The following is a 24,971-nucleotide window of genomic DNA, read 5'->3' on the forward strand; positions in this document are numbered from 1 at the left end:
CCAGCTGGTTAATTATTTATCACACCCTCCCCACCAGTCTTGCTACCTAAATCCATCTTTTTTCTTTACAAAAACGCCTGTATGCGTGCATTTACGTTTAGATGCCTGTAACGCCTGCACATATATATGTCTGTATATGAAATGACGGCGCGGGGGGGTGGGTTTGTACTTATTCTCTGGGTTTTTGCTATCGTACTCTGGAGCCCGAGTGGGAAAGAACAGCTTTTATCTCTATTCCCCCCTGATGGTTATTAAAGGCAAAGCGAGCACATCAGCATCTTTCTTTAAAAATATATAATATTAATAATGGAGAGAAATCCGCCCCCTTCCCCCCTTTAGAGTCCCCCAATGTTTCAGGAGCAAATCTAGGACGGGATTTAGCCCCAGCTTTGCCCGTTTGGTGGCTTTTTCGAAACTCCTGACGTTTTGCAACATTGCATAAACATAAAACAATCCATCCTTGATATGGAATGCAAGGGCGGATGACAGCGCAGCGCAGCCCCCTCGGCTGCGATTGATTTACGCCGAGACTGACGCTTTATCAGGCACACGAAAAAAGTTTGACCAATCATTTTGCTGGGAGCTCACAACACAGCAGCCCAACTGTACTTTGTTGGCTGGGAAGTTGGAGAAGGGGGTAGAGTACAAATCTAGATCTGTCCTATATATTTTTTTCCCTTCATTGAACCGTGCTTTGTATGATGTCTGAGAATGTCCATTTCTGGGACTCTTAGCAATTATTATGTCGACTCCATTATAAGTCATGAAAGTGAAGACTCGCCTTCAGCTAAATTTTCATCTGGGCAATATACGAGTTCCAGGCAAGCTGGGCACAATGAGCATCTAGAATTCCCCTCCTGTAGTTTTCAGCCAAAACCTCCAGTTTTCAGCGCCTCCTGGACTCCTTTGAATCCACATTCTTCTGGTACCCTTCCTGCCGTCTACCATCCATATATTCAACATCAAAGCGTCCCATCTGACGGCAGGTATCTACGGAGCTGGCTGGACCCCGTGCCCCGAGCAGAGAACCTCCCCGGGCAGGGAGCCGTTAAGGCAGAGCCGCTGCTGGGCCGTCCCGGGGATGTCCATAAACAGGGGACACAGGAGTACAATTTAGAAACTTCTGCTGCAAGGGAAGGGATCGTTTCCAATCAAAGGCCCAGCTTCGAGGACAATAAAGTTTGTGAAGGAAGCGAAGACAAAGACAGGACAGATCAAAGTAAGTTATAAAAGTGAGGAAGTAAACAGTATAAAAGCTGGAGGAGGTGCAATAAAAGGGGACAATGCCGCGTAAAGTTTAAAATCAGGGCTTAAAGAGAAGTCTCAGCTTGCTGATGCCAACCTAAGGGGAGAGGTGGGGAGGGGAGAGGGGTGGCATTGTCTCTGCCGGTAAATAAAAATAAAACCAAAAATGAACGTCGTCTCTGAGCTTAAACAGAGTCCAGAGCGGACAAAAGCTGGAGCGAGTCATCCTTTCTCCTCCAGAGCGCTGGCTCCGGCAGCAGAGATCACTTTAGTAAGCGGGAGCAAATCTGCGCGGGTGCGGGCAGAGGGGAAGGGAAGGGACGGGGGGAACCGGGAAATGCCGGGGAGGAAGGTCGGGAACGGGAGCGGAAGGCGGCTGTCGGGGAAGACGAAGAAGAAGGTGGGGGAAAGACCCGAAATTACGGAGGAGAAGTTCATGGGGGGGGTGGGGGGGGGAGGGAGCGGACAGCGGCGGGGGCTGCTCCGCGCCCGCGGCCGGTGCAGTGCGGTAGCCGCGGGGCCGGCTCGCTGCTTCCTCCGGCCTCCCCTGCCCGCCGAGGGGGGGAGGGTCCGTTTTCTCGGGCTGGCTGGGTTATTTGGGGGGTTTAGCTGTTTGTTTATTAAATGCAACGGTTGAAGGTATGAATATTTCAAAGCCACGCTTCTTTACTAGTTAAGAAAAAAAAAAAGAGGGGGGGAAATGATGCTTCCAGCTTAATTAGCTTTTATTTGTAATGTAGCCAGATTGAGGAAACAGTTAAACTACAGCATGTGCTTTTTCTGTGATGTGCCTTGTCTTTCCCCTCCCTGAAATATAGAAACCCCTCAACCATTCGCCTTTTAAACATTTAATAATACCATCAATAATGCTATTAATAATGCTATTAGCAATAATAACTCTAATAATGGATCTAATAGTGATAATAATATCAATGCAATAGCTTTTGTGCACCTCGTGCCGATCTGGCTGTGCCCGGGCTCATTTCGGGAGGTAACCGGAGCCGCAGCCCGAGCGGGAGCCGAAGGGAAACTTGGCTTGGCCCCCGCCGTAAATATTTTACAGTGAAAGCCCAAGTTTTCCAAGCTGGCAGAGGAGCAGCCCCCGCCGAGGGTCCAGCTCCTCGCAGCCTGTTCAGGATGAACTGACACAGTCATTCTTTTTCCCCTTGAATTAACTTCTATCCCCCCCTTCCCTCAACGTGGAAGAGCAGCAGAGATTGCTACTGCAAACCTACGGTTAAAAATACGGAATATTCTCGCCCCTCGTGATTTCCTCCCCTCCTTGTGCAGGATGTTAGGGCGACTTTTTTTTCCCCTTCTCCTATGATTTAACTTGCACACAGACACACACACACTCACACACACACACACACACACAAAAAGAAAGTCCTATTCTATTGTACTGGGCAGAGATCCAGAACAAACTGCAACCGTGAGGTGAATGATTTGAGAGAATTAAATATCCAGGTCCTGTGCTCAATGTCCCTGAAATTGAATATATAAAAATCTTGTCCAAGAAAATATTATTAAGCTGTAAGTAAGTGCAGGGACCCGCGCTAAGAGGATGCTGTGTGGTTTCTCTGGCATGTGGTTACGACGCATATTTTGTTTTAAATAATGGTTTAATTTGGGCTGATGTTGAGACCCTGCCAGGGCTGGAAGACGGAGCTGTTTTGCAGAAAGGGCTCCCACCAATTTCCCTGACTCCTTACATTTTTGGAAGTATTTCTTCAGAATGAATCTCTGCCCTGTGGATGGCACAGGGATCTGTTAAATGATTTGCTGGGTTTTAAAGAAAAGATGTGCCAGGACCTCCCCCCATTCACTTCCCTGTTCAGGGACTTGTGTAGAGTGAATGAATAAAGCAAAACCGGCGTCTAAAATAGCTTCTATTTTAACGATCCAAAATATAACCAAAAAATAAACCCAAACCGACTAAAACTCTGTTAGGAAGCAGAGCCCTCCATTGCCATTAAAGGGTGGGTAGCAGGATTAACAGTATCAATTATTAACAGCTTTCTTCCTCTTTAATATTTAATTCTGCATATTAGATCAAGTCAATTACATTAAGGAAATAGCCGTGCAAATTTGTAAGAGGCAGTACTTACAGGGGAAGATTAACCGGATTATTTTTTACCAAAATATTCAATATATTTCATTTTGCGTAGAGGAAACGTTCTGATGGGGCGCGCGTGTGTGTATGTATATATTTATAATGGTCCATTTAATTGGTGTAAAGGTTTATGGCTTCAGTCATCATTTCAGAGGAGGCAAAAGGAAATAAAATAGAAATACGTGGTCTGTCTAGAACCCTTCATTTTCCTCCTTCCCGCCTCTCCGTTACTCAACGGGCAGCTACTATTTGCATGTGATTAGTAGACGCTCTATTATTTACCCTAAACCCACTTCACCTTTGGGTGCGATCTTCACCACCGTAGTGGCCAGGGGGGTGGCTTCAGCTCCTAAAATGTTGTTTTCTCCCCCTTTAGATAGGCTAATTCCCGTCATGTTCTTTCTGCAAGAGATTCCCACGTAGCTTCTCCCACACGCGAGGGTGATGGGCAGCCTGTTATTTATTCTTGGCTGTATTTGCAGCCCTGCAAATGTCCATGTCTCCGGGTAACACTGTCCAGACCTCCGGCAGCAGAGTCCACCCAGCCCTCAGAGGATGTTTATTGTATCGAGACCGTTTCTTGCCACATAGCACAGAAAAAAAATAGGCAGAATTTATGCAAGGTTTCTCCAGCCCTCCTCTCCCTGCTCTGTTCCTGCGCCATGTGTCTGTAGGAGTAAATCTGTAGGCACGTGGGAAAACAGGACTATAAAGGATTTTATATATATATATATATGTGATTTTGGCGTTGGTTTCTTTGTATACAGGGTGCGTAACGTGGAGAAGGCCGTTACGCAAACCTCTAAGTGCCTGTGGGTGTTTACCTGGTATAGATGGGCCCGGGGCAAAGCGAGGGGGGGCTGTGCCAGAGACACGTGTGCACCAAAACACACGTGTGCACACGCATGTTACCTGGCACAGGCAGCGTGTGCAGGCCAACATGCGTGTGCACCGGGAGGGGTGGGCACAGGCAGGGTGTGCAGAACAACATGCATGTGCACGGGCAGGGGTGTGCAGGACAACATGTGTGTGCCCAGGCAGGGTTGTGCAGGGCCAACATGCGTGTGCAGGACAACGTGAGTGTGCACAGCCAGGGTTCTGCACGGCCACGGGTCTGTGAGTACAGACCACACGGTCCTGCGTGTCCCAGCCCTCAACTTGGGGGGGTGGTGGCTTTTTTGGAGGGCTCGGGCCCCCCGCCATCTGCTCGCCCTGCCGATCCCGTGTGATTTTCGTACTGGCTCCATTTCTGGCTCCCAGGGCAGGCGGCATTTTCACCCGGGCGTGCACATGCGTGTGTATAATCTTAATATTTGATGGCATGATTAAAACCTTCTGAGAAACACTCAGGCTTCACCGTATTGATCTCGCTGCTTTTCTTTCAGCCAACCCAGCTGCCAGCTGGCTGCACGCCCGCTCCTCCCGGAAAAAACGATGCCCTTACACCAAATACCAGACCCTGGAACTAGAGAAGGAGTTTTTATTCAATATGTACCTGACGAGGGACCGTAGACACGAAGTGGCCAGACTCCTCAACCTGAGTGAGAGACAAGTCAAAATCTGGTTTCAGAACCGAAGGATGAAAATGAAGAAAATGAACAAGGAGCAGGGCAAAGAATGAAAACCCAGAAAAGCAGCATCCCCTTTACCCCCCCTTTACCCCCCAGCTCCCAGCCTCCCCTGTAGTGCTACCAAACCCCCCAGACGCTGGGGGGAAACCCTCCCCGTTCCCCATCTCCACCTTTGCATGCGAGATGTTGCTTATTCTTCTGTTTTATCTTCTTAGTATTGCCACATCGGAGGCAACTTAGCCAAAACTGCAGCTCCTTTTTGGGGACACATGCTGCGTTTTGTTCTGGTCTCTTGTTTCCTTTCTCTATTTTTTTTTGTTGCCTTTTTCTTTTCTTCTCCTTACAGTGTAACATAGACACAGGCTCCTGTCAGAGCAGCAGCTTTCCCTGCTTGCGTTTTCTTCATGGAAAACAAGACTGCAAACACAACTGGCCCCAAAGAACCCCCACCAAACCTCGCTGTTTGTCTTTATCCACGTAAGGACAATGATTCTCTATAACGTTCACAACACCCCGGCGCTCTCGCACACACACACTCTCGCACCCCCTCACACACTCACACGTTGAGGTGGCCAAGGAACCAGACGATTTAATTAAACTCCTGCAAGACAGACACATTCGTAAGACTTGCGTTTAATTGCACCCAACAAATCATTTTCAATTCGCCAACTTTATACCAGGCAGTCGGTTAATGACAGCCCAACTCCCAACTGCTCTGGGCTCTTTTTATTCCTCCACCCCCCCTTTTTTTTCCCCTTCCTTTTTTATTTTTAAAGCTTGTTTTATTATGCGGGATTTTTATTAGAATCGTGCCATGGCAGATACGCGACTTTGACCTGAAAGTTTCGTAGGATCTTTACAGGCAAACCTCCTCATCTGGTAGTTTTATACTGGGTCACTTGGAAGAGGAGAAAAGACAGGGAGGGAGCCGAGAGAGTGTGTGTGGGGCACTCTCAGAGCCGCGTTGTAAATTATTTAGGAGAAAAAGGGGCGGAAGAACCCCTGCCAACTTATTCCTAACTTTTAGAGAAGGGGAAGAATGGGATTTTCTAGTTAAAAAACTACCTTAGTAGAGCTGTAAGGGAGGGGAAGGTTGTGTTCTTAGTGCTAGCATATTTATAATTTATTGTGAATTGACTTTTCCTAAAGCAGTAGCTGCTGCAGAGATGAAGTGCCAGCCCTGGCCTGCGTGTCTTTCTTCCCGCTCCTGTTTGCTGAGATGCTTTTAATACTTGAATGCCGAGGGGGGGCTGTTGTTGGGTGGGGTTGGTTTTTATGGTGGTTTTTATGCCTGAAGCCAGCTCCCGGCACGTTTTCCCATTGCCACCCGCCTTCCCCGAGGCCCGGTGCCACGCCGGAGCCGGGACCCGCAGCCTCCCGGGGAAGGAGCTTCGTCCCTCTGGTGGCACCGGGGGATGCGGTTTCTCCGCGCTGCCCCCCTTTCCTTTTCCTCATCCCGAAGAAGCGTTTTGAGTAGCAAACCCAGACCTCGCCGGGCTCCTGTCACGCCGCCCGGAACTGGTTTCTCATCTGACAGACCCGCTGGAGGCTTCACCCACCCGCCCGGGCGGGGCTGGTTTCCCTTTATCTCTGTAAGACTTAACTTTGTTTTGGGAGGGGGTGGTGGGATGGTGTGGGGGGGAGGTTAGTACCAGTGGATTATATGGTGGGTATTGTAAAATGTGTTTGTGGTTGTGTTTCTGTGAATGTTGAAGCTCGTTTTCTGTTTCTACTGTGGCTTTTTTAAGTATGCGAAGAGTTCTGCAGTTGATAGTGGATGGAAAATGTTGAAATAAACCTCTCTCGTTTTCTTCGTGTGCAGATTTGTATATTTAGCTGCCAGGAGGCTGTCTGGGAGCAAGGCGAGTGTAAGGTCCCTTGTGGTAATAGGGTGAAGAGGGGGAAAATAGAGAAAAGACATTTATTTCTGCTGTATATCCGAATGAATCAGCGCAAATCCGATCTCAGAATTGACTGACTCGTGTGTCCTCAGCGCCAGGTTCTGGGAGATCACTTTTATCTGCTGGGAAGAAGCGATAGGCAGATTCGCGGTTTTGGAAAGTGTTCCTGCTCCCCTCTTCCCCCCCCCCCCCCTCCGTGATTCAGAGATAAGAATCGAGGAGGGCTAAAATCTCCCCTCTCCAATTCCTTCTGAAAGGATAAAAATTACCTTCCCCTGGACAAGAAACCGGACCTTAAGTGTTAAACCCCATCCCTCAGAAAGACTGCTGGGGTTTTTTTCTAGTGCCTAGACTTTCTCCTGTAAAACTTTCCATCCTGAAGTAGCTCCTTGGGGGCTCCCAAATTTAACTGTTCTGTTGCCGGAGGGAGTTCCATGTAACCAACCTTCACCCCGTGTCAAAGCCCCTGATCTCCCTCTTCGAAATTAAATTAAGAAAAGCTCTTTCGGAGACATTTTGAGCTGAGAGAAATCAAGAAGTTGGTGTCAGCAGGATCAGTTCTTTATTGAAACAAACAGATAGTGGGTGGAAAAAAGACGTTTTCGCTGTGTTTAAGCTGAGCAGTCAAATCATTCGGTTTGATTTGCTTCTTCTCAAGGATGGATGAATTTCACATGCTTCACGCTGAATTGAAATATTCCTCCCATCTCGAACTGAGCATGGACTTGCTTAAATCCTCACTACTATATTTTTCAGAAGCGTATCTGTGACTTAATTGAGGTTTGCAACCCATCGGCCACTGGGACTTAGAAACGTTTTTCACTTTCCTTAGAGTTGTGGTAAAGAGCGGCTATTTTTAAGACGAATATAAGGTTCTTTTAAAATAGATTTTAAAACGTTAGTTAATTTTATTAGGAAATATGCTTACTCTAAAGGAAAACAAAGATGTTGGAAAAACTGTCCTCTGTAGCATCAGCCCGGATGTATTTTCCAGAAATGTTTAATGCTCCAGAATAAAAATCGATTTTAGAACAACAGCAGCGATATGTCATTGTATTCTACTGCTTCATCTAAAATATCAGAAATATTTTCATTCTTTTCCTGCCTTCTTCAGTGGCTCGTTAAAGTGTATTAGAAGAATCAATGTTTGCTTAGGTTTTAAAAAAGGATGCCCAGAAACAAATGGAAAGAATTCTTCCCTGGAGCAGCAAGTGCTTACTCGCTCCCACACAAACTTGCTGCCTTTCTAATAATGTTTTATTTGATTTTTGGTTTTTAAATAGGAGATCGTTAATCTCGGGGTGTGTTTAGCGGTGGTTGCTTGTTTGGTTGCTTATTTATTTGGTTTTGAGGGTTTAATCTTTGCATCCCCGCAGCAGCTTTAGTGGACCAGGAGCGTGGAGCTGCACTGGCGTTATTTGACTTCCCTTGGTTTATTCCCCTCATCGCCCAAGGAAAACTTTGCTAAAGGAAAATCAGAAACTCAAACCAAACAGCGGGAAACCCCACCCCGCTTTCCCTGCGTGGCATCACCTCGGATTTGACACGCGGTTCCTTTTTCCAAGGGCTCAACGAGCGGGTCCTATAATTCCGTCTCTGAATTCGTTTGACGTTTTATTGCTCATGAAGAAACACAAGTGCTTGGGAAGTGTTTCTATCTCTATATTTAAAAAAACCAAACAAACCCTAAGACCTGCTCAGCCCTGCAGGAAGCAGGTAGCGAGAAATATAACCAAGAATCTCCTTCCACTAATTTTTAACATAATGGGCGCTCTAAAGGGCAGTATTTCACTTCTTTAAGAAAATCCTTTCTTTGGGGCAGCTCTGAAAAGAAAACAAAAGAAGAAGGAAGATATTTGGAGCTTACTGAGGGAAGAGAGAGAAAGGGAAGTAACTTGTCATAAAAAGAAAAAAAAAAAAAGGAAAAATTCAGTGCAGTGTGCTGCAATAAAAGAATATGACCGCTATAAAACTTTATAGGGTATAAATTTCTGAAGGTTAAGGAACTAAACGGCTGTAAAGGAAACAGTGCAAGAAAACTTTCAGGAACTCCTAAATTACTACAACGACTTGGGAATGTGGGGAAACCCGATGTGTAAATGCTCTTGTTTCTGCTTCAGTCACATGCAAAGTTTCCCTCTTTATTTTTCCCCCCTTTATTTTCTGTTTTTTTCCCTAAGGGAGGGGGTAGTTAAAAAATAAGGAGGAGGGAGAAGAGAGGGAGAGAAAAGGTGGGGAGGGACTTTTGCTAATTTATTCTTCTCTTGCAGATGCCGTGAAAGTCCAGCGCTCTGGATCATTCCCTTTGTTCTTTTTCCCCCCCCTTCTTCTTCTCTCCCCCCCCCCCCCCGCCCCCCTTTTTCTTTTTCCTTTAAAGCAATTCCAGGCTGCCAGAATGCTGAGCCATGCACACAACAACAACAACACACACACAGGGGCACCCCCACACTCCAAACCCTGGCGAGACGTCTGGGCTTGGGAAGCTCTTTATGGGTTTACAGCTCGGGCCTTTCCCCCTCCAGAACAGAATGACCAATTGTTTAGTCTCGGGATTTGAAACAATGGCGGTTTTCAAAAGCAAACCCATTTTGCCTCTTTTATTGCGAGGCAGAGTGCCTGTATGGCAGAGTTTTCAGCGTGGAAAACTTCAGCGCTGCGGGGCGAGGGGGAGGGACTCGGTTTTCCCTTTTTTTCTCCTCTTTTTTCCCCTCTCCTCCCCTCGCTTTTTGGCTTGTTTTATTCCTGCAGGTCCGAGTGGGACCCCCCTTTATCTGCCTTCCTCCTCTAAGGAAACCTCTGCGCCCCTCTGCGCAGGCTGCAGCGCCTCGCAGCGCCGCGAGGTGGCGCCCTTGCTCCACGCTAGACGCGCGTCTCCCGCGCTCGGCCGCGTTGCTCCGCGTAACACCTTGATCTCATTACCGGCTGTTTGCCGGCGAGCATGAATAATCCCGAGGCATAAAATATAGGGTTAATTATCGCTATTTTGCCGATTTTATAGGTTACATCTATTTTTTTTCCCTGCGAGGGTAAATTATGTGAGGCTGAAATAAATAAATAAATAAATATTTTTAAAAGAGTTAAGCTGGAGGCTGAGATACAGTGGGAGGTGGGACATGCATCTATTTTAAATGTTCATTTAGAGGGGAGAAAAAAATAGTTCCTCGGGTTTTGTCTTCTGCTGGTGCAGGTGGAGGCAGGAGGATGCTTCATCATCTCCAAAGCGAAGATTTACGTTTGCAGGATGGGGAAAGAGGTTCGAAGGTTTCAGGAAGAAAGGCACAAACAGAATCATGACATTGTCCCCTGGCTCTTTACCTAAGCCATTGGAAATCTGCGCTTTCTCCCTATTTTATATCTTTAACACCCATAGTCATCGCCTAAAAAAAACCCCAATATATGCTTTTGTTGGAAGTTGAACCGGTCATTTTGGGTATAGTTGCTCCATCTTTTGGTAACGCTCTTTGCAAGTATTCTTAAATGCTAAAGCCCAGTAAATGAATCCAAAATGACATTAACTCACCACCTTTTGTGACATGTATAAATACCCCACTGATGTAGCAGCCAGGATGTAAACTTTAAACTCTAATAGTTCACTTTTATTTTAGCCTTTGTTTCTTCAAAATTACAAGACAGAAACGATTCAGACGTTCCAGTCCTTCAGCTACAAATTCAGCTCCGAATAACGTAGAAAGGAACTGTGGCAAAGGTTTCAAATTCTCTTTCAAATCGCTATAAAACAGCTTTTTTCTGAATCAATGCTTTTTCCGAAGTCATACCAGAAAATACGCCCGTTCCTCGATGAGCAGCATTCTGGACGAGAATGTAACAAATTAACCCGACACACACAGCAGAGCAGGATGCGATGTGTTGTTTTAAGAGCTTAAGCATCTCTAGGCCCTGTTTAAAAGCTATAAAATGAAATAGAAATGTAAACAGGCATAGATGGGGAAAATAAAGACAAATCCTGTCCTTGTGCACTCGGGAAAAGGCAGAGCAGGAAAACTTCAGCTTTATCTAGGAGAGGGTTTGGGGTTCTTTTATTTTTTTTTACCCTTTTTCTTTTTTTTTCTTATGAATTCCTAATAAATCTTTCCTCCACTGGGTATTTATAAATTATCTTCTCTCTCAGAGACACGCACACACACACATCCCCGCTTGTTTTTTCTTATAATAGAAACATTTTCCTTTCATCAGGAATCTGAGTACAGTATAGGAATGATTTAAGATCAGCCATTGATTTCTGATGCGTTGGTGAGTTACCATTACATCATGACCATAAAATTCTACTGCACTTGATAAAAATGTTAACTTCCAAGAACAGCTTCGCTCCCTCCTTCCTGGGGTCCACGTACGAAAGGGAATTCCTGTTATTTTTTACTTTACGAACTTCAATGGAAAGGGGTACGCCAGTAAAGACACATAAGAGAGAACTCCTCTTCCAAAAATACTTTAGTCGATTCTTCGTTTTTTATCTATTTGCCTTTCTTGAAAACTCGAGCATCCCCACGTCAGGCTGTGAAGCTCTATTTACTTGTGTGCACCATTTCGGGGGTTTATGTTCAAAGATGAAACCAAAAGCTGCTCAATCGACAATAAAAGTGTTGGGGAAAAGAAAACGTCAACTTGTCTTTTAGGGGGGGGGAAAAGCCTTAATTATACCACTGCAAGTACTCCAGCAACTATAATTACTTGAAAAGGCTCTTAGACTCGACTGAAATTATCCCAACACAAAATAAAGGAAACGTATTTACTTAAATTATTTCTCTGAGGATGGTTTTAAAGTTTTTCTCCTTTACTATCTTTGTTTTCTTTCTTTCTTTCCCCCAACTCTCTTTCTTTCTCTCTTTCTGAATTCCTTGCCTATTTCCACTGCCAATTTTAATCCAATATTTTTAATTCTCTCACCCAAAGCCCTGGCAAGACAGACTAACCGAAACACCGCAACTTTTTCCTCTTTTCTGTGCTGTGGAGGTTGAAAATAGTCCCTCGGTTGAAGGCAGGCACAAGCAAAACCGCTTTTAATTTGCCTTTCCCATGTCAAAACCGCACAGAAGGATGAAATGGGAAACAGTAGAAATCTACCCAGGGCAAAGAGCGGGGGCAAAAAAAAAAATAATAGAGGTTTAAAAGACTGCTTCTAAGTCTTATTGAAGGTTGAAGGATTAGAAAATAAAGCTGGGATAGTGAGGGGCTGGGGCAGCGCTGGGCTGGGGGGGGTTGTGTCATTATTAGCTGAAATACGTCTCAGTAATATTTGCTGACTGCGATAAATGAATTTCAAAATCTACCCCCTGTGTGTTTAGATGGTGGAAAATTGCAGCGTTGGCATCTTAGGGGTAAGTTTGCTCCGTTGTTACCAAATGCCAATAAAATAGAAAGCCCCCACTCCCCCTCTCAATCCCCTCCTCCCAGTTTTCATTGGGGGTATCATGAAACAGATAATTAAATAAATAAAATGGAAGTTCTTGGGGAGGGGTTGAGGTAGGGAACAGCCATCAGCTACTGACCAGAAAGGTTCTGGTCGGGGTGCGATAAGCGACACGACACTTCCAGTCCCAATCGCCCCCAACCGCATCTTGGCCAAGTCCTGGAGGAAAAGGGGGGGGGGGAAGAAAGGCGGAAAGTCAACCTTACACATGGAAAACTCTGATCATTTGAATTCAATATTGACACCTCAACATCTCGCTGCAACGCGGACGGGTCCAATCGAAACCTCTGGTTTATAGCAGTGGAGGAACGAACTCGTAAAATCCTAACGGCTTTTATGTAGTGCGGTATAAACAACAACAACATCCCCGGCTTTATGGCGTTTTATAGTTTGTTAAACAGTTTACAGCCTTTTTTGGGGCTATTACAAATGCAATTCCCTTCATGTGATAGTTAAACCTTTATCAATAATAAGGAAATTGATCATTAAAATGTTAAATATGACTACCTCGTTTGTTTTAAAATATGTTTAGGGTAAGAAGCTGTATGATTTGATAACTTGTATTAAAATACCAATTACATTTATAGGACCTTTTAAAACTGGTAGCAATTAAATCGTGTTCTTTTACAGTTTTCCAAAGCGACCCTGACATTTAAAAAGGCTAAAACTGCCTCGTTAAAATTTCGAAATTAACGACTGCGAGCGCTACTCTTTAATTTTCCAACACTCCCCAAAAATCAATCTTTTGGGTGGCCTAGGTATGTGATTTGTTGTGAGGCGAGCGATATCTCATTAATGGAGGTAGTTAAACATATTTAATCCGTATATTCACCCCACCTCCTTCCCCTTCCCCTCCGCTCCCTCGCTCGCTCCCTCTCCCTCTCGCTCCCCCTCGCTCGCTTTTCCTTCTTTATTCTCTCACACTCTTCCTTTCACAATCATGCGGTGCAGAGTCCGTGTGGAGTAAGGAGAAGCCAATAGGATGAGGTTTTGGTAATAGATGCAAATGATCATGAAAAGACACTGCAAAATATGAAACAACTCATTTGCGCTGAAGTAAATCACTGAAAACTGTTTATGAACTGGCATCTCTTCTTGGAAATGTAAAGCGAGAACTCTTTAAGTGGCGACTTTTTTTTTTTTTTTAGGGGTGGGGGGGGAGGAAGGAATTCAATATCATGCAGGCTTAGAGTTTTGATTATATCCTCCTTTTATATTCCTGGAAATCACAAACTGTCGTTGCTTTGCATCTTAGCGCGTTCTTTTTTTCCTAATAGATTCCCGAGCTCTGGGTTTGGTTGGCTTCTTTTTTTTTTTTTTTTTTCCTCCTTTTTTTTTTTTTTTTGTGTGAAATTTTCTTCCTCCTCCAAACAAATATTCTTATTTCAATTAAAATGAGCTCTTATTTTGTCAACTCACTCTTCTCCAAATACAAAACCGGGGACTCCTTACGTCCCAACTACTATGACTGCGGGTTCGCTCAGGATCTGGGGGGCAGACCCACGGTGGTGTACGGACCCAGCACGGGGGGCACCTTCCAGCACCCGACCCAAATACAGGAGTTCTACCACGGAGCATCCTCACTCTCCAGCTCCCCTTACCAACAGAATCCCTGCGCCGTGGCGTGCCATGGGGACCCCGGCAACTTCTATGGCTACGACCCCTTGCAAAGGCAGAGCCTCTTCAGCGCCCAGGACTCGGACTTGGTGCAGTACACGGACTGCAAGCTCGCTGCCAGCGGCCTCGGAGAGGAGGCGGAGAGCTCGGAGCAGAGCCCTTCTCCGACCCAGCTCTTCCCCTGGATGCGCCCGCAAGGTGAGGCGAGGTGGGAAGGAACCGAGGAGGCATTTCCCGAACCCAGAGAGCTGCCCCCCGCGCTTTCTCGCTGCCCCTCTCTGTTGCTCGCTTTCTCTCGCTCCCTTTTTCTTCCCCAGTGACTGTATTTTACTGCTTTATGGGGGTAAACTTTTGCACTTGTAAATTGCTTTATAGTTTAATTACCCTGAAGGAGACCTTTTCTTCTGGGGGCTGAGCGAGCCTGGCTTTCTGTGGAAGGAAGCGTCCTTAAAGTTTATGGCACTTTTATAGCCTTAAAAAGCCCCTTCATTTTTGTTTTGCGTTTGGTTTGGGATTTCGGTGGTGCTGCTGGTTCTCCCCGGGCTGCAGCTCTTTTTTTTCTCTCTTTGCGGCATCCCAAAGAACCGGAGCCTGCTGTTGTTGTTGTTGTTGTTGTGCTGGTGGTGACGGTTGGGGTAATAATAAGTGTGCAAGTGCAGGCTTCAGCTAAGCTGCTCGGAGTGGGCTGGTGGGTGACCCCCCCCCTTCCGTGCCACCATCACCCCTTTTCCTTTAGAATCATCTTCCCTTGTATAATATTCCACGGGAGTCTTTCCCTCTCCCTCACCGCTTCCTGCCTTCGCTCCTGCCAGTCCTTTCTTCCTCCCCCTCCCGTGCCTGCGTGTGTGAGTGTGTGTGAGCGTGTGCGAGCGGGTGTGAGCCTGTGTGTGCCTATGCCCGAGCCTGGTTTATGTATCTTTCAACCTCCTTCTCTTCTTCCCCTCTTCCACCCAACCTTTGCAATTCCCCAGCAGCCGCTGGACGGAGGAGGGGGAGGCAAACCTACAGCCGCTACCAGACCCTGGAACTGGAGAAGGAATTTCTATTTAATCCCTACCTGACCCGCAAACGGAGGATCGAGGTCTCGCATGCCCTGGGATTGACAGAAAGGCAGGTCAAAATCTGGTTCCAGAACAGGAGGATGAAATGGAAAAAGGAAAACAACAAAGACAAGTTTCCCAGCAGCAAATGCGAGCAGGAAGAACTGGAAAAACAGAAAATGGAAAGAGCCCAGGAGGTGGACGAGGAAGGGGAAGCACAGAAGGCGGACAAGAAATAAAAGGATTTTTAAGGACTGAAAGGCAAGCGCTGCTGGGGTGGCAGAGCCCCCGAGCCCCACGTTAATGGCAGTTAATGTAAGGAAGGGGTGGGAAAAAAACCAACAATGCATAAAAAAGAGAAAGGAAAAAAAAAAAAAAAAAGAAAGAAAAAAGGAACCTTTTATTGCTGTAAAACAATATAGCTGTAAGCACCACTTCCCTGATTATCCTTTGATACAATGAACAGTATGCAAAAGTGGTCGGGAGGTCTCTCCTGCCTTTTGCCAGTTATTAACTAGTGGTAGTGTAACGCAATAGCTTATGTAAAACATGACTGTGAAATCTTCTCTCTCTCTCTGTCTTTCTCTCTGTCTCTCTCTTCTGTCCGGGGGGGTGGGTTGGTTAACCTAGCTTTCAATGCTATAGGAGTTACGTGAAATTACATTTGTGCACTTTTTTCTTTGATTTTTGTTGAATTTCCACCTTTTCTGTTGTGGTTTATCTGTATGTACTGGAGGTAGCTATTGAAACAAACATCCCAACAACATGAAACTGCCTATTTATGCTATAGTTATCCCTCCTCTCTTTGCTTTTCCTGCTTCTGTTCTTTGCCTTGGTTCGGGATTTTCTTTTTCAATTTTTTTTTTTTTTACACTTTTTAAGTGTCTCTTCAAAAAAAGAAAAAAAGGAAAAAAAAGAAAAAATACAAGAAAAAAAGCGTTTTTTCTCTCCTTTAGTTAGCATGCGCACAGTGAAGCAAGTTGTAAAGTGATCTTTAGGTTAACTGTGAAAAAGAATGTATACTGTATACGTGAATTACTTTATTGGGGGAACTAATGATATATTTTGTTGTTCTTTCATCACTTTGTTCTATTGTCTAAACCTGGAAGCGGCGGAAGAAAGTTACAATAAAGTTTACAAGCGAGAATCCCGTGACATCATTCTTTTACCCTGCTCCATTTCCTCCAGGACCACTTTGATAGAAAGGAAATAAAAGTCAATTGTGTGAGAGCTGCAGCCTGGCCATCAAAGGCTGCTCTGCCCTGGCCGGGGCTGCGCGGGGCCGGGCTGCGGCCGGGCTGCGGCCGGGCGCCGCGGGGAGGGGCGCGCAGCGGCGGCGGCTCCTGCTCTTGTTGTGCTTCCCAGCATTGCTCCTGGGTGGTGACAGGTTGGGAGGCTGTGTGGAAATCCTTCCTGAAGGTAACGTCTGCTGTTTTGCTGCTTTTCCCCCTCCCTTCTCTTTCCTCCTTTCCCTGTCTCCCCCCTCCCCAGGCCCTGCCAGACGAAGCCCAGCTCCGGGTCCTCCTTTCCCTTCCTCCCACTCAGCTCCTTGCAATAAAAAACCAGACGTGTCAGTCGCGCAGTTGAGCTGTTTTCTGCTCCTAGAGCTGCCCTGCCATGGAGCAGAGGAGTGAGGGGATGCACAGCTCCCCCCCACCCCACCCCCCGCCTTGAAACATAACCTTGGGAAAGGAGAAACAGCATCAGCCCCAGGTCCACAGCTCCCATTGTCTGGTGGTTGCTCCTGCCTGTATAAGCTTTGCCTTCTGCCTAACCCTCCCTAAGGAAAGAGGAAAAAAACCCCACATTTTGGAAGCTCTCTCTGCTTCTCCAGCAGAAAGCAAAGCAGCCAGCTGGTGAGGTTTGACTTCCAACTGCAATTGAGTCCCGCAGAACCGCTGACACGCCGAACAACGGATCTGTATACACTCCTTTTTCGCAACAAGAAAAGCAAATGCCAGCTCGATACGAAGCTCAAAGCCTGTGGCACTGGAATAAATTACAGATAGAGCTGAATGGCATTTGGGAAAAAAAAGAGCCCTGAAATTATTAAACTATTAGGTATCAATGAGACATTTGTCTTTTTTGGGGGGGGGGGGGGCAAGAGGGGGAAGAGGGTCAGTGGGGGGAGGGAATTATGTACAGTCTTGTGAAAAAGTAGAGGGAATTTTAGACGGGATCAATAAAGGGATAAATACAGCTCCCTTCCTTTTCCTCCAGCAGAGAGAGACCGAGAGGGAGACGCTGGTTTATCAGCAACGTGCTTTTAACGCCCCCCCCCCCCCCCCCTTTTCTCCTTCTCCCTCGGTCTGAGCTGAAAACTGATTACAGGTTGCTTATCGACTCCAGCACAATTTCACCCCTTCCAGCATAGATCTTGGAGGGGCTTATATCGCATCAATTATTTATCATATTTTATAAATCCAGCAGCTCTACAGCTTTTTGCCCCCGAGGAGGGCGCGGGCGGCGATTGGCGCCGCCGGAGCCACGTGCCCGCGCGTCACCGGGCCGGGAGGAAAAAGGCTCCTTTTGGTGTAAATCTGGACTCTAATTCCGTAATATATCACGGTACCTCGTAAAACCGACACTAAAACGTCCCGACCTACAAATCACCCGGCCAAATTATGAGTTCATTGTATTATGCGAATGCTTTATTTTCTAAATATCAAGCCGCAAGTTCGGTTTTCCCATCCGGAGTCTTTCCCGAGCAAACTTCTTGCGCTTTCGCCTCCAACACCCAGCGAACGGGGTATGGGGCCGGATCCACGCCTCCCTTCGCCGCCTCCATGCCCGGGCTGTACTCCAGCGGCAGCGCCGTGCACCCCCAGCCCCCCAGCATGTATTCCTCCGGTTACGGCCTGGAGCCCGGCTCCTTCAACATGCACTGTTCCCCTTTCGAGCAAAACCTCTCCATGATGTGCCCGGGAGATGCCTCCAAGCAGAATTGCAGCAAAACGGACCAGAGGGACTCAGATTTGCAAAGCGACAGTAACTTCCGCATCTACCCCTGGATGAGGAGCACAGGTAAGCCCCAGCCCCTCTAAAGAAAGGAGCCTGGGGGGAGGGGGGGAATGTAAATTATTTGATGGCGTGCGGAGGGGGGGGGGGGCGGCGGAGGAGGGGGAGGGGGGAATTGTCCCCAACTCCTTTCATGACGTTTCACTGAAAATGCATCTTCAAAAGAGAGAGGGGGAGAGCGACCACCCCCCCTCCCGCCATAAAGCCATCCTTTTAGCTTTAAATATTTATTGGTGTTGCTGGAGCTGTGTATGTGCCATGCAAAAGGCAGTTTGTCTTAAAGGGGACAGACAGAGCTGCAGAAATAATGGCCAGCCCCTTCTTCTCTATTTACAGGATAGAGATGGTGCTACCCCCATGTAGATATAGATCCTGAAAGAAACTATTTATGGGAGGCGCTTGCAAGCTTGTTTTGTTTTCTGTTAGTCTGCAAAACCTTCATTTGCCAGTCCCTCCCCTCACTCCCTCAGCCACAATATCCCGGACACCGCAATTAACCGTAGCGTGTTTCCATCGGGAACAACAACACATCATTCCCGGTGCGATTAAAAAGCCCCGCTCTCAAAACCGTGACACTCCGGTCAGAATCCGGATGGAGGGATGGATGAACGGATGGACAGATGGATATAGTGGAGAGAGCATGTTTAGCTATGTCACACCCTGAAAAAACCTCACTGCGGAGGGGTGCGGTGCTAAGGTTCCTTGGGGACCGCGGGGTGCTTGGTGTGGCCCTGCCGGTGAGCAGAGCAGCGCAGCCCCGCGGAAGGCCACTCAGCGCTCCGCGAGAGCGGAGGGGGGACGGCCCCACGCAGAGACACGATGCCCCACGCACACGCTGTGTCTCGGCGCAGCTGCCCTCGGTCCCCAGCGCGCTCCATCCCAGGGTATTAATGTCAATTAATGTTTAATAAATATCAATTTCCCTCGAGCGGGAGCGACCCCGTTTCCCTCCTCGGTCTCAGCTTCGGTCTGTCCGGGTTCTCCCTTGACGGGGACCCCCCCACTCGCAGAACCTCGGCCTCTGTCCTTGTGCACGCGTGAAGATGTTTACGCTAGTGCAATCCCAAGCTGGGGGATGTGGAAGGCGCTGCTGTCCCAGCTGGGAGCGGATGTAAGGCGAGAGTCTAAGCTTCAGCCATCCCGGCCTCGTCTCTGCCCTGCCAGACCCGTTCGGAACGGGTCTTAGTGACCCTCGGGTGAGGGGTTGTGGGCCAGGCTCCCCGCGAAGTCCAGGGGAAAGAAAACACCGAAGCAGCCAATGTACAGAAGCTTACAAAGGCAGGAGTTACCCTCACACTTATTTGGTGGTCAATTCTTTCCATTACCTGCTCTATAATTCATGCATTTTTACACTGGATTTATCAAAGACCAAATATTTCTGGTCATAAACACTTCATCTTTGCTTTTATCTGGCTTTAGATTTAAGAAGCCCCCCCCTTCTTTTAGTCTGTGACGCTGCGAGGGTCAACATTGGAGAGGAAACAGGGTAAACGTGGGGTCCTGCACTCAAAAAATCTGGGATACTCTGGGATCTTCTGAGCCTAAAACCAGAGAAACTCGACCTCGGTCGTAAAAGCGGGGTCTTCCCCCCCCCTCCGCTCCCGTGCCTCATGCCCACTGTGCGATCGCGCTTGTGGAATTTCATCAGTGAGCAGAGATAGAGTTGTCATCCCTATTCAGCAGCAGTTTATGGCTCTCCCCTCAGCGGATTTTACAACCCACATTCCACGACCTGCACAGTTTTACTTTACAGCTAGCCTGGCTATTTTGCCTTTTTTTTTTTGACTCTCCTTTTAATGACTGGATCTTTTCTTCTTTTAAAAAGAAAGAGGGGTGGGAAAAAAAGAACAAAAAAAGAAGGGAAGAAGAAGAAGAGTCCAGTGGAATGTGTGGAGGAGAGGCCGGGAGCTGCTGCTTGCCATCCCCTCTGTTCGGGGAAGGAATATGTTATACTAGAGAGATATGTAGCATTTGCGTATAACATAGAGTCGGGATCACAAACACCATATTGTAGAATTATTTCCAATCAGGCTGCAGGAAATGTCTGGTAGAAGGGAGAATTAGGAGCTGGGCCCTTTCCAAGCCCTGCTGAAGGCAGCTGGGGGTGAGAGGAAGCGTGGGGGAGTGTTGAGACACTTCTCATCCATGTACCCCCCCTGCAAGAGGGCTAGCAGCTCCCTTGCCAGCCCCAGAAGTCAATGCCTGGCCCAAAACATCCCCTGAAATAATTAAGATCATCACACACCTTCCAAGCAGGCACCCTGATGACAGCTTTAAGAGAGGACAAATAGTTGGATTTGTGTAGGTAGCAGATGCGTCTGTGGCTCTGCTCGGCTGTGGTTCCATATTTATTCCCCAACCAGCCAAAATCTGTGGTGTTTAAATGAAAATTAAAGCAGGAGCTGAGTGTTTGAGCCTTGCTCCGAGGGCAGGAAACTTTCTGAAGTTTGTTGTTCATTCGGAGACACGCCAAAAAAACCATGACTCGCTTTTCCGAGATGAAGGGAAATTGAAGCTGGGGGGTGGTTTGGGGCCCGAGAACATGGAGGGGAAAGCCTGGAGCAGAAGGAATCGGTCTTGTAAATTCAAAGAAGGGATGTCCCAGGTTGCACAGCTCCTCCGAGGGCTCTGTCCTTCCATGGGACCCAAAGGCAGCAGTGAGAGAGCAAACTAGACCGTAAGCCCACAGAACATTTCCCCCAGCAGCCCCATCTGATCCGAATCTGCATTTATTTCGCAGGCACCGACAGAAAACGCGGCCGCCAGACCTACACCAGGTATCAGACCCTGGAGCTGGAGAAGGAATTCCACTACAACCGGTACCTGACGAGGAGGAGACGCATCGAGATCGCCCATGCCCTGTGTCTCACCGAGAGACAGATCAAAATCTGGTTCCAGAACAGGCGCATGAAGTGGAAAAAGGAAAATAAAACTGCCTGCTCCGGCTCCAATAGCCAGGAGAAACCAGATGCGGAGGACGATGAGGAAGAGTGAAAGGGGCAAGAGATGGAGGCAGGAAACGTGAAGAAAGAGGAGGAAAACACATGGAAAAAAAAGACTATATATTAAAATAGATACATGATAAGTGCATAAATAATTAAAAACCCTAGGAATGATACGTTGTGTTTCATGACACTGAAAAAAATACTACCTATATTAAAGTCTTCTCTTTTTTTTTGTACAATAGAATGATGATCTACCTATTCCTGTGGCTTTAGAGTCGGAATAGACACACTTTTCTATGTGAGTCTTCCTATAGTCCAAGTAATTGGTAAAGCTCCATTTGTACTTCGCTGTGTATTTTCGGTATGAAGTAACGTGGTCGTGTTTAGCACCTTTAATTTAGAAAACGTGATCTGAAAAGTCTGAATGAAAATTCTACTTAGCGCATAGAGTCCTGTACATAATAGGAATGATGGTTCCTCCTTCTCCCTGCAACCTCCGCGGTTCTTTTCTCCCCGCTATGCTCTTTCCTCTGTGTATATTTTCACCTGGATTTCTTCGTTGTTCAAATCTCTACGAAAAGAAAAAACAGAAAAGAAGATGAATTAATATTGTGCTACGTAAAATGTTGTATATCAAAGTAGCAAATTATTTAATGGCGACGCGTTGCTCTTTTTTTTTTTTTACCCCTTTGTCTGTGATTATTATTATTCGAAATAAAAAGGAAACCTCCAATAATCCACAACCGCGTTGGGTTCCTACTTGGTTTCTTACTTAAAATAACATACGGGCTTTTGGAATTGCTTTTTCCCATCTCAAATAAATGTACTAAAATAGCCGTTTAGATTAATACATGTCCCGAGCTAACATTCTAAACTTCTCTCTTATTTTACGACAGTCACTCCATGGAAAATTTTAGTACCTTTCCAATAGATTTGGCGAATGTAGTCATATAAAATTGACATTCGGGGCTCTAAAGGTGGGCTGGTCCCCCTTCTGTCCCTGTTACTGTGCTGACGCCATGACTGAAGATGGTAAGGCATAAAAGAGGAACGTAAAGAAGCCAGAATCAGCCCAAATGGTCTTTCCGCTCCTAGTTTTAATTTTCTTCTTCTTGTAACTAATTTGCAGAAACTCGATCTATTTCGCCGTGCCTTTAGGATTTTATTTTGTCTCGATTCTCCCTCCGCCCTTCAATTACTTTCCTGCGGACTGGAACTCTTTCATCAGCCCCAAATAGTGTTTAGCATCAAAGCGCGCATAAAAGAAATTAAAGCAATTAAAGGCAGGGAAAATCAACAATGCAAAACAAAAGGAGAGTAAACCTAAGCACTTGCGCAGAGGCGCATCCTCCCTCTGCCTTTCCCCCTCCAGTCTCTTTATTTACATTGCCAGTGAAGCTGAGGATTCCTCCCGCGGAGGCTCCGCGTTGTTTACCCATAAATGTATTGCGCAAGATGCACAAGGGGAAAAAACCCTATCGCAGCCGACGGTGAAAGCAGCCAGCAGGGCCGTTTCGCACCTTCTTCATGCCCCCCCCGCCCTATCTTCCACCACCCACAACCACCGATGCTCCATGCCCGGAGTAAAGGCGCGCAGCGCATTCTTCAGCAGGTTTTACCGAAAATAAGACGCCACGTCAAGCATTTGCGCGCCCACGTCTCTAGCAGAGACTCGCAGTCTATGCGAGATGTACTAATTATGGGAAGCCTGTCATTAAGGGGAGCAGCTATTACGGGGGTTGCACGCTGAAAGAGAAGGGAAAATAGAGGGAAATTTCCCTTTATCCTTGGTGAAACTCCTTGGTGCGATCCCTCTTCGGGAGCGCTCTGGGCAGAGTGGGGATGGGGAAGGGGGGAAAAAAAAAAGGAAAAAAAAAAAGGAAGAAAAGGTAAAAAAATGAGAAGCAGTTCCAGATATTCCCCCTCCCCCCCCCGTTCCAGGACTGCAGTGGCCCCCCCGACACCGATCTCTGCGCGGGGGAGGGGGGCAGTAGGAATTGGGGAGAATTCCATGAAAATAAGGCAAAGCGAGTTACAGTTCCATGTGCTAAAGCCAGAGCAGTGGATTCCCGCGGGGTGATCCACCTTACCGGAGCACACACACGCACTCTGCTATAACAGGGGCTGCGGGGGGCCTCGGGAGGGGTTCCGGGGGCTCTTTGGGGGTGTCTGGCTCGACCCCCCCAGCCCAAGGCATAGGCACCCCGGCCACGCTTTCATTGCCTCTATTTGCCTCCCTTCCCCCCCCTCTAAATTCTGATAATTGCCCCTTTCAGCAGAAACGATCCCAGTTGCTTCAAGAAAAAAGGAAGCAAGCAAAAAAAAGCCATCCAAATCCCAGCGAACCCCACTGTTTTACTGCGCCTTTCCCCATGTAAAAACCAACGCCAGCCCCAAGCTCTTTATTCTGGGGGGGCTCTCATTGTTCCCAGCCTAACGTGTGAAGCGTATTTCGATTATTGCCCTCCACACCCCCCCATGCAAACCAAGGGGGGGGTGGTGGTTGGAAATCCCTGAACCCCCTTTTATATTCTCTTATTTTTGTTTAAAAGAAAAAAGATGGCGGCTAAGAAAAAGGCTGCTGTTAAACCGGTCATGAAGAAATGCAATAAATTCCTTGTTGTTTTATGAAAATTTACAACTTTGTGATAGAACTTTATGAGTGGCTGGGTTCTGGGATTGGCCAGAGCCGGTCATGTGGACTGCTAACCGTGAACATGAACTTTTTATTATTTCCCATGTGGTTATATTGCACCATTCTTCTGTCCGCTGCACCTTGGGTCGGATCAGTGTCCTCTATAGGGCTCTCGCCTCTTTATATTTTTTTACTTTTGTGTATAAGCTCGATAGGGCTAAAAGAGGGGAGCAGGGAGGGGGGGACAGCCCTGCACACACCCGCACGCACCCCCAGGCACCCATCTCCGCACGCACGTAGGAAAAGAGTTGTAGGATTTTTGATCATTCATTTTATTTTGATTTTTTTCTTCTTATTATTTTTTAATTCCTCTCTTAATTTGCTGCTGATCTGGAATCTCGGTAGTCATGGAGGGGCAGAGGAGGTTCTGGACCGAGTGGAGGCTATCATTTTTCAAAGAGGGAAGTTGCTCCATTTTCCATGCAAATGACAGAAATGCAAGAAGCTCTCACAAGTCAGAGAGGCGATCGACGGCTCTCAGGTTGGGACAATATTTGTCAGCTAACAGATAAGCAAACGCTGTCTCCCTCTCCTTCCCTATTTTACTTATGCCACAGAAATGGACGTCAAAAGGTAAGGGAACGATACGTTTCTCTTCGTTTAATATTTTCTTTGAGAAAATGCATTTGTCAAGCTGCCTTTTCTATTCCATTCCACATATCCTCTATCCAGGGGTGGGGGAGAAAGAAAAGGGTGGGGTGATGAAGAAGGGAGGCACTTGAAGAAATCAGAGATGTTGGAAATCTGTTTAAGTGACAATTTTCCTTGAAAAGTGTAGCGTAAAGATGAAAGAAAGGGAGAGAGAAAAAGGGATGAGGAAAAGGTAGAGACATTGAGAGAACGAAGGGAAGAAATAGAGGCAGAAAATAGAAAGAAATAAGGGGGGGGAAAAAGAGAGATTGAGAAAGAAACAGAGGATTAAAGTAAGAAAGGAAATAATGAAGAAAAGGAAAAATAAAACAACGGAATAAGAAGGAAAAATAAAGCCTTTATGGTCACCTGGAGATAGTAGACTTGGAGTGAAGGATTTTGCAGTAGCTTGGTGATGGAGGCTTTTAGATACTGCCTTTAAAAAAATACCAAACCCTTTGTGGGTCGTTGTGGTGGTTTATTTTTTCTCCCCTCACAGAAGCTCTTGCCAGTTCGCCTGTTCCTCAGGCGAGCCCCGTCATTTGGCGAAGTTTGTGTGGAAGCCAGTTGGGTTTTGCGTTGCTCTCCAGGGTCATTATTATGTGGGTGGTTTCTTCGGAGAGGGCAGCTCGCGGAGGCCTCGGAAATAAGGGTCTGGAGATCAGTTAAAAAAAGAAAAAAAGGAAAAAAAGAAAAAGAAAAAGGGGAAAAAATAGAGGGACAAAATGAAAAGATAATAAGAATGAAGCCAATCCCGAGCGCAGCGCT

General features: G+C 46.8%; 3 protein-coding genes across 3 annotated transcripts; all 3 read left to right on the plus strand.

Moving 5' to 3' along the window:
* Window positions 1-711: 711 nt before the first annotated feature.
* On the plus strand, window positions 712-4,979 carry HOXB9 (homeobox B9; the record flags this gene model as incomplete). Its single annotated transcript, XM_080633556.1, has 2 exons — window positions 712-1,219; window positions 4,744-4,979. The coding sequence occupies 2 exons, from the start codon at window positions 712-714 to the stop codon at window positions 4,977-4,979; spliced, it is 744 nt and encodes a 247-aa protein (XP_080489682.1).
* Window positions 4,980-13,169: 8,190 nt separating this feature from the next.
* On the plus strand, window positions 13,170-16,063 carry HOXB8 (homeobox B8). The gene is made up of 2 exons (XM_080633635.1): window positions 13,170-14,073; window positions 14,847-16,063. Exons 1-2 carry the CDS (start codon window positions 13,653-13,655, stop codon window positions 15,152-15,154), a joined length of 729 nt encoding a protein of 242 aa, XP_080489761.1. The 5' UTR covers window positions 13,170-13,652; the 3' UTR covers window positions 15,155-16,063.
* A 1,476-nt stretch (window positions 16,064-17,539) lies between these two features.
* On the plus strand, window positions 17,540-20,927 carry HOXB7 (homeobox B7; the record flags this gene model as incomplete). The annotated part of the gene is made up of 2 exons (XM_080633283.1): window positions 17,540-17,939; window positions 20,674-20,927. 2 exons carry the CDS (start codon window positions 17,540-17,542, stop codon window positions 20,925-20,927), a joined length of 654 nt encoding a protein of 217 aa, XP_080489409.1.
* Window positions 20,928-24,971: the final 4,044 nt, after the last annotated feature.

Source organism: Psittacula echo (genome assembly GCF_963264785.1).
Source record: "Psittacula echo genome assembly, chromosome: 23".
In the NCBI taxonomy this organism is placed as follows: domain Eukaryota; kingdom Metazoa; phylum Chordata; class Aves; order Psittaciformes; family Psittacidae; genus Psittacula; species Psittacula echo.

Excerpts from the sequence above, each read along its gene's own strand:
- HOXB8 (XM_080633635.1), top strand. The coding sequence starts at position 13,653 with ATGAGCTCTTATTTTGTCAACTCACTCTTCTCCAAATACAAAACCGGG. Across the intron at positions 14,074-14,846 it reads CCCCTGGATGCGCCCGCAAG|CAGCCGCTGGACGGAGGAGG; the intron begins GTGAGGCGAGGT and ends GCAATTCCCCAG.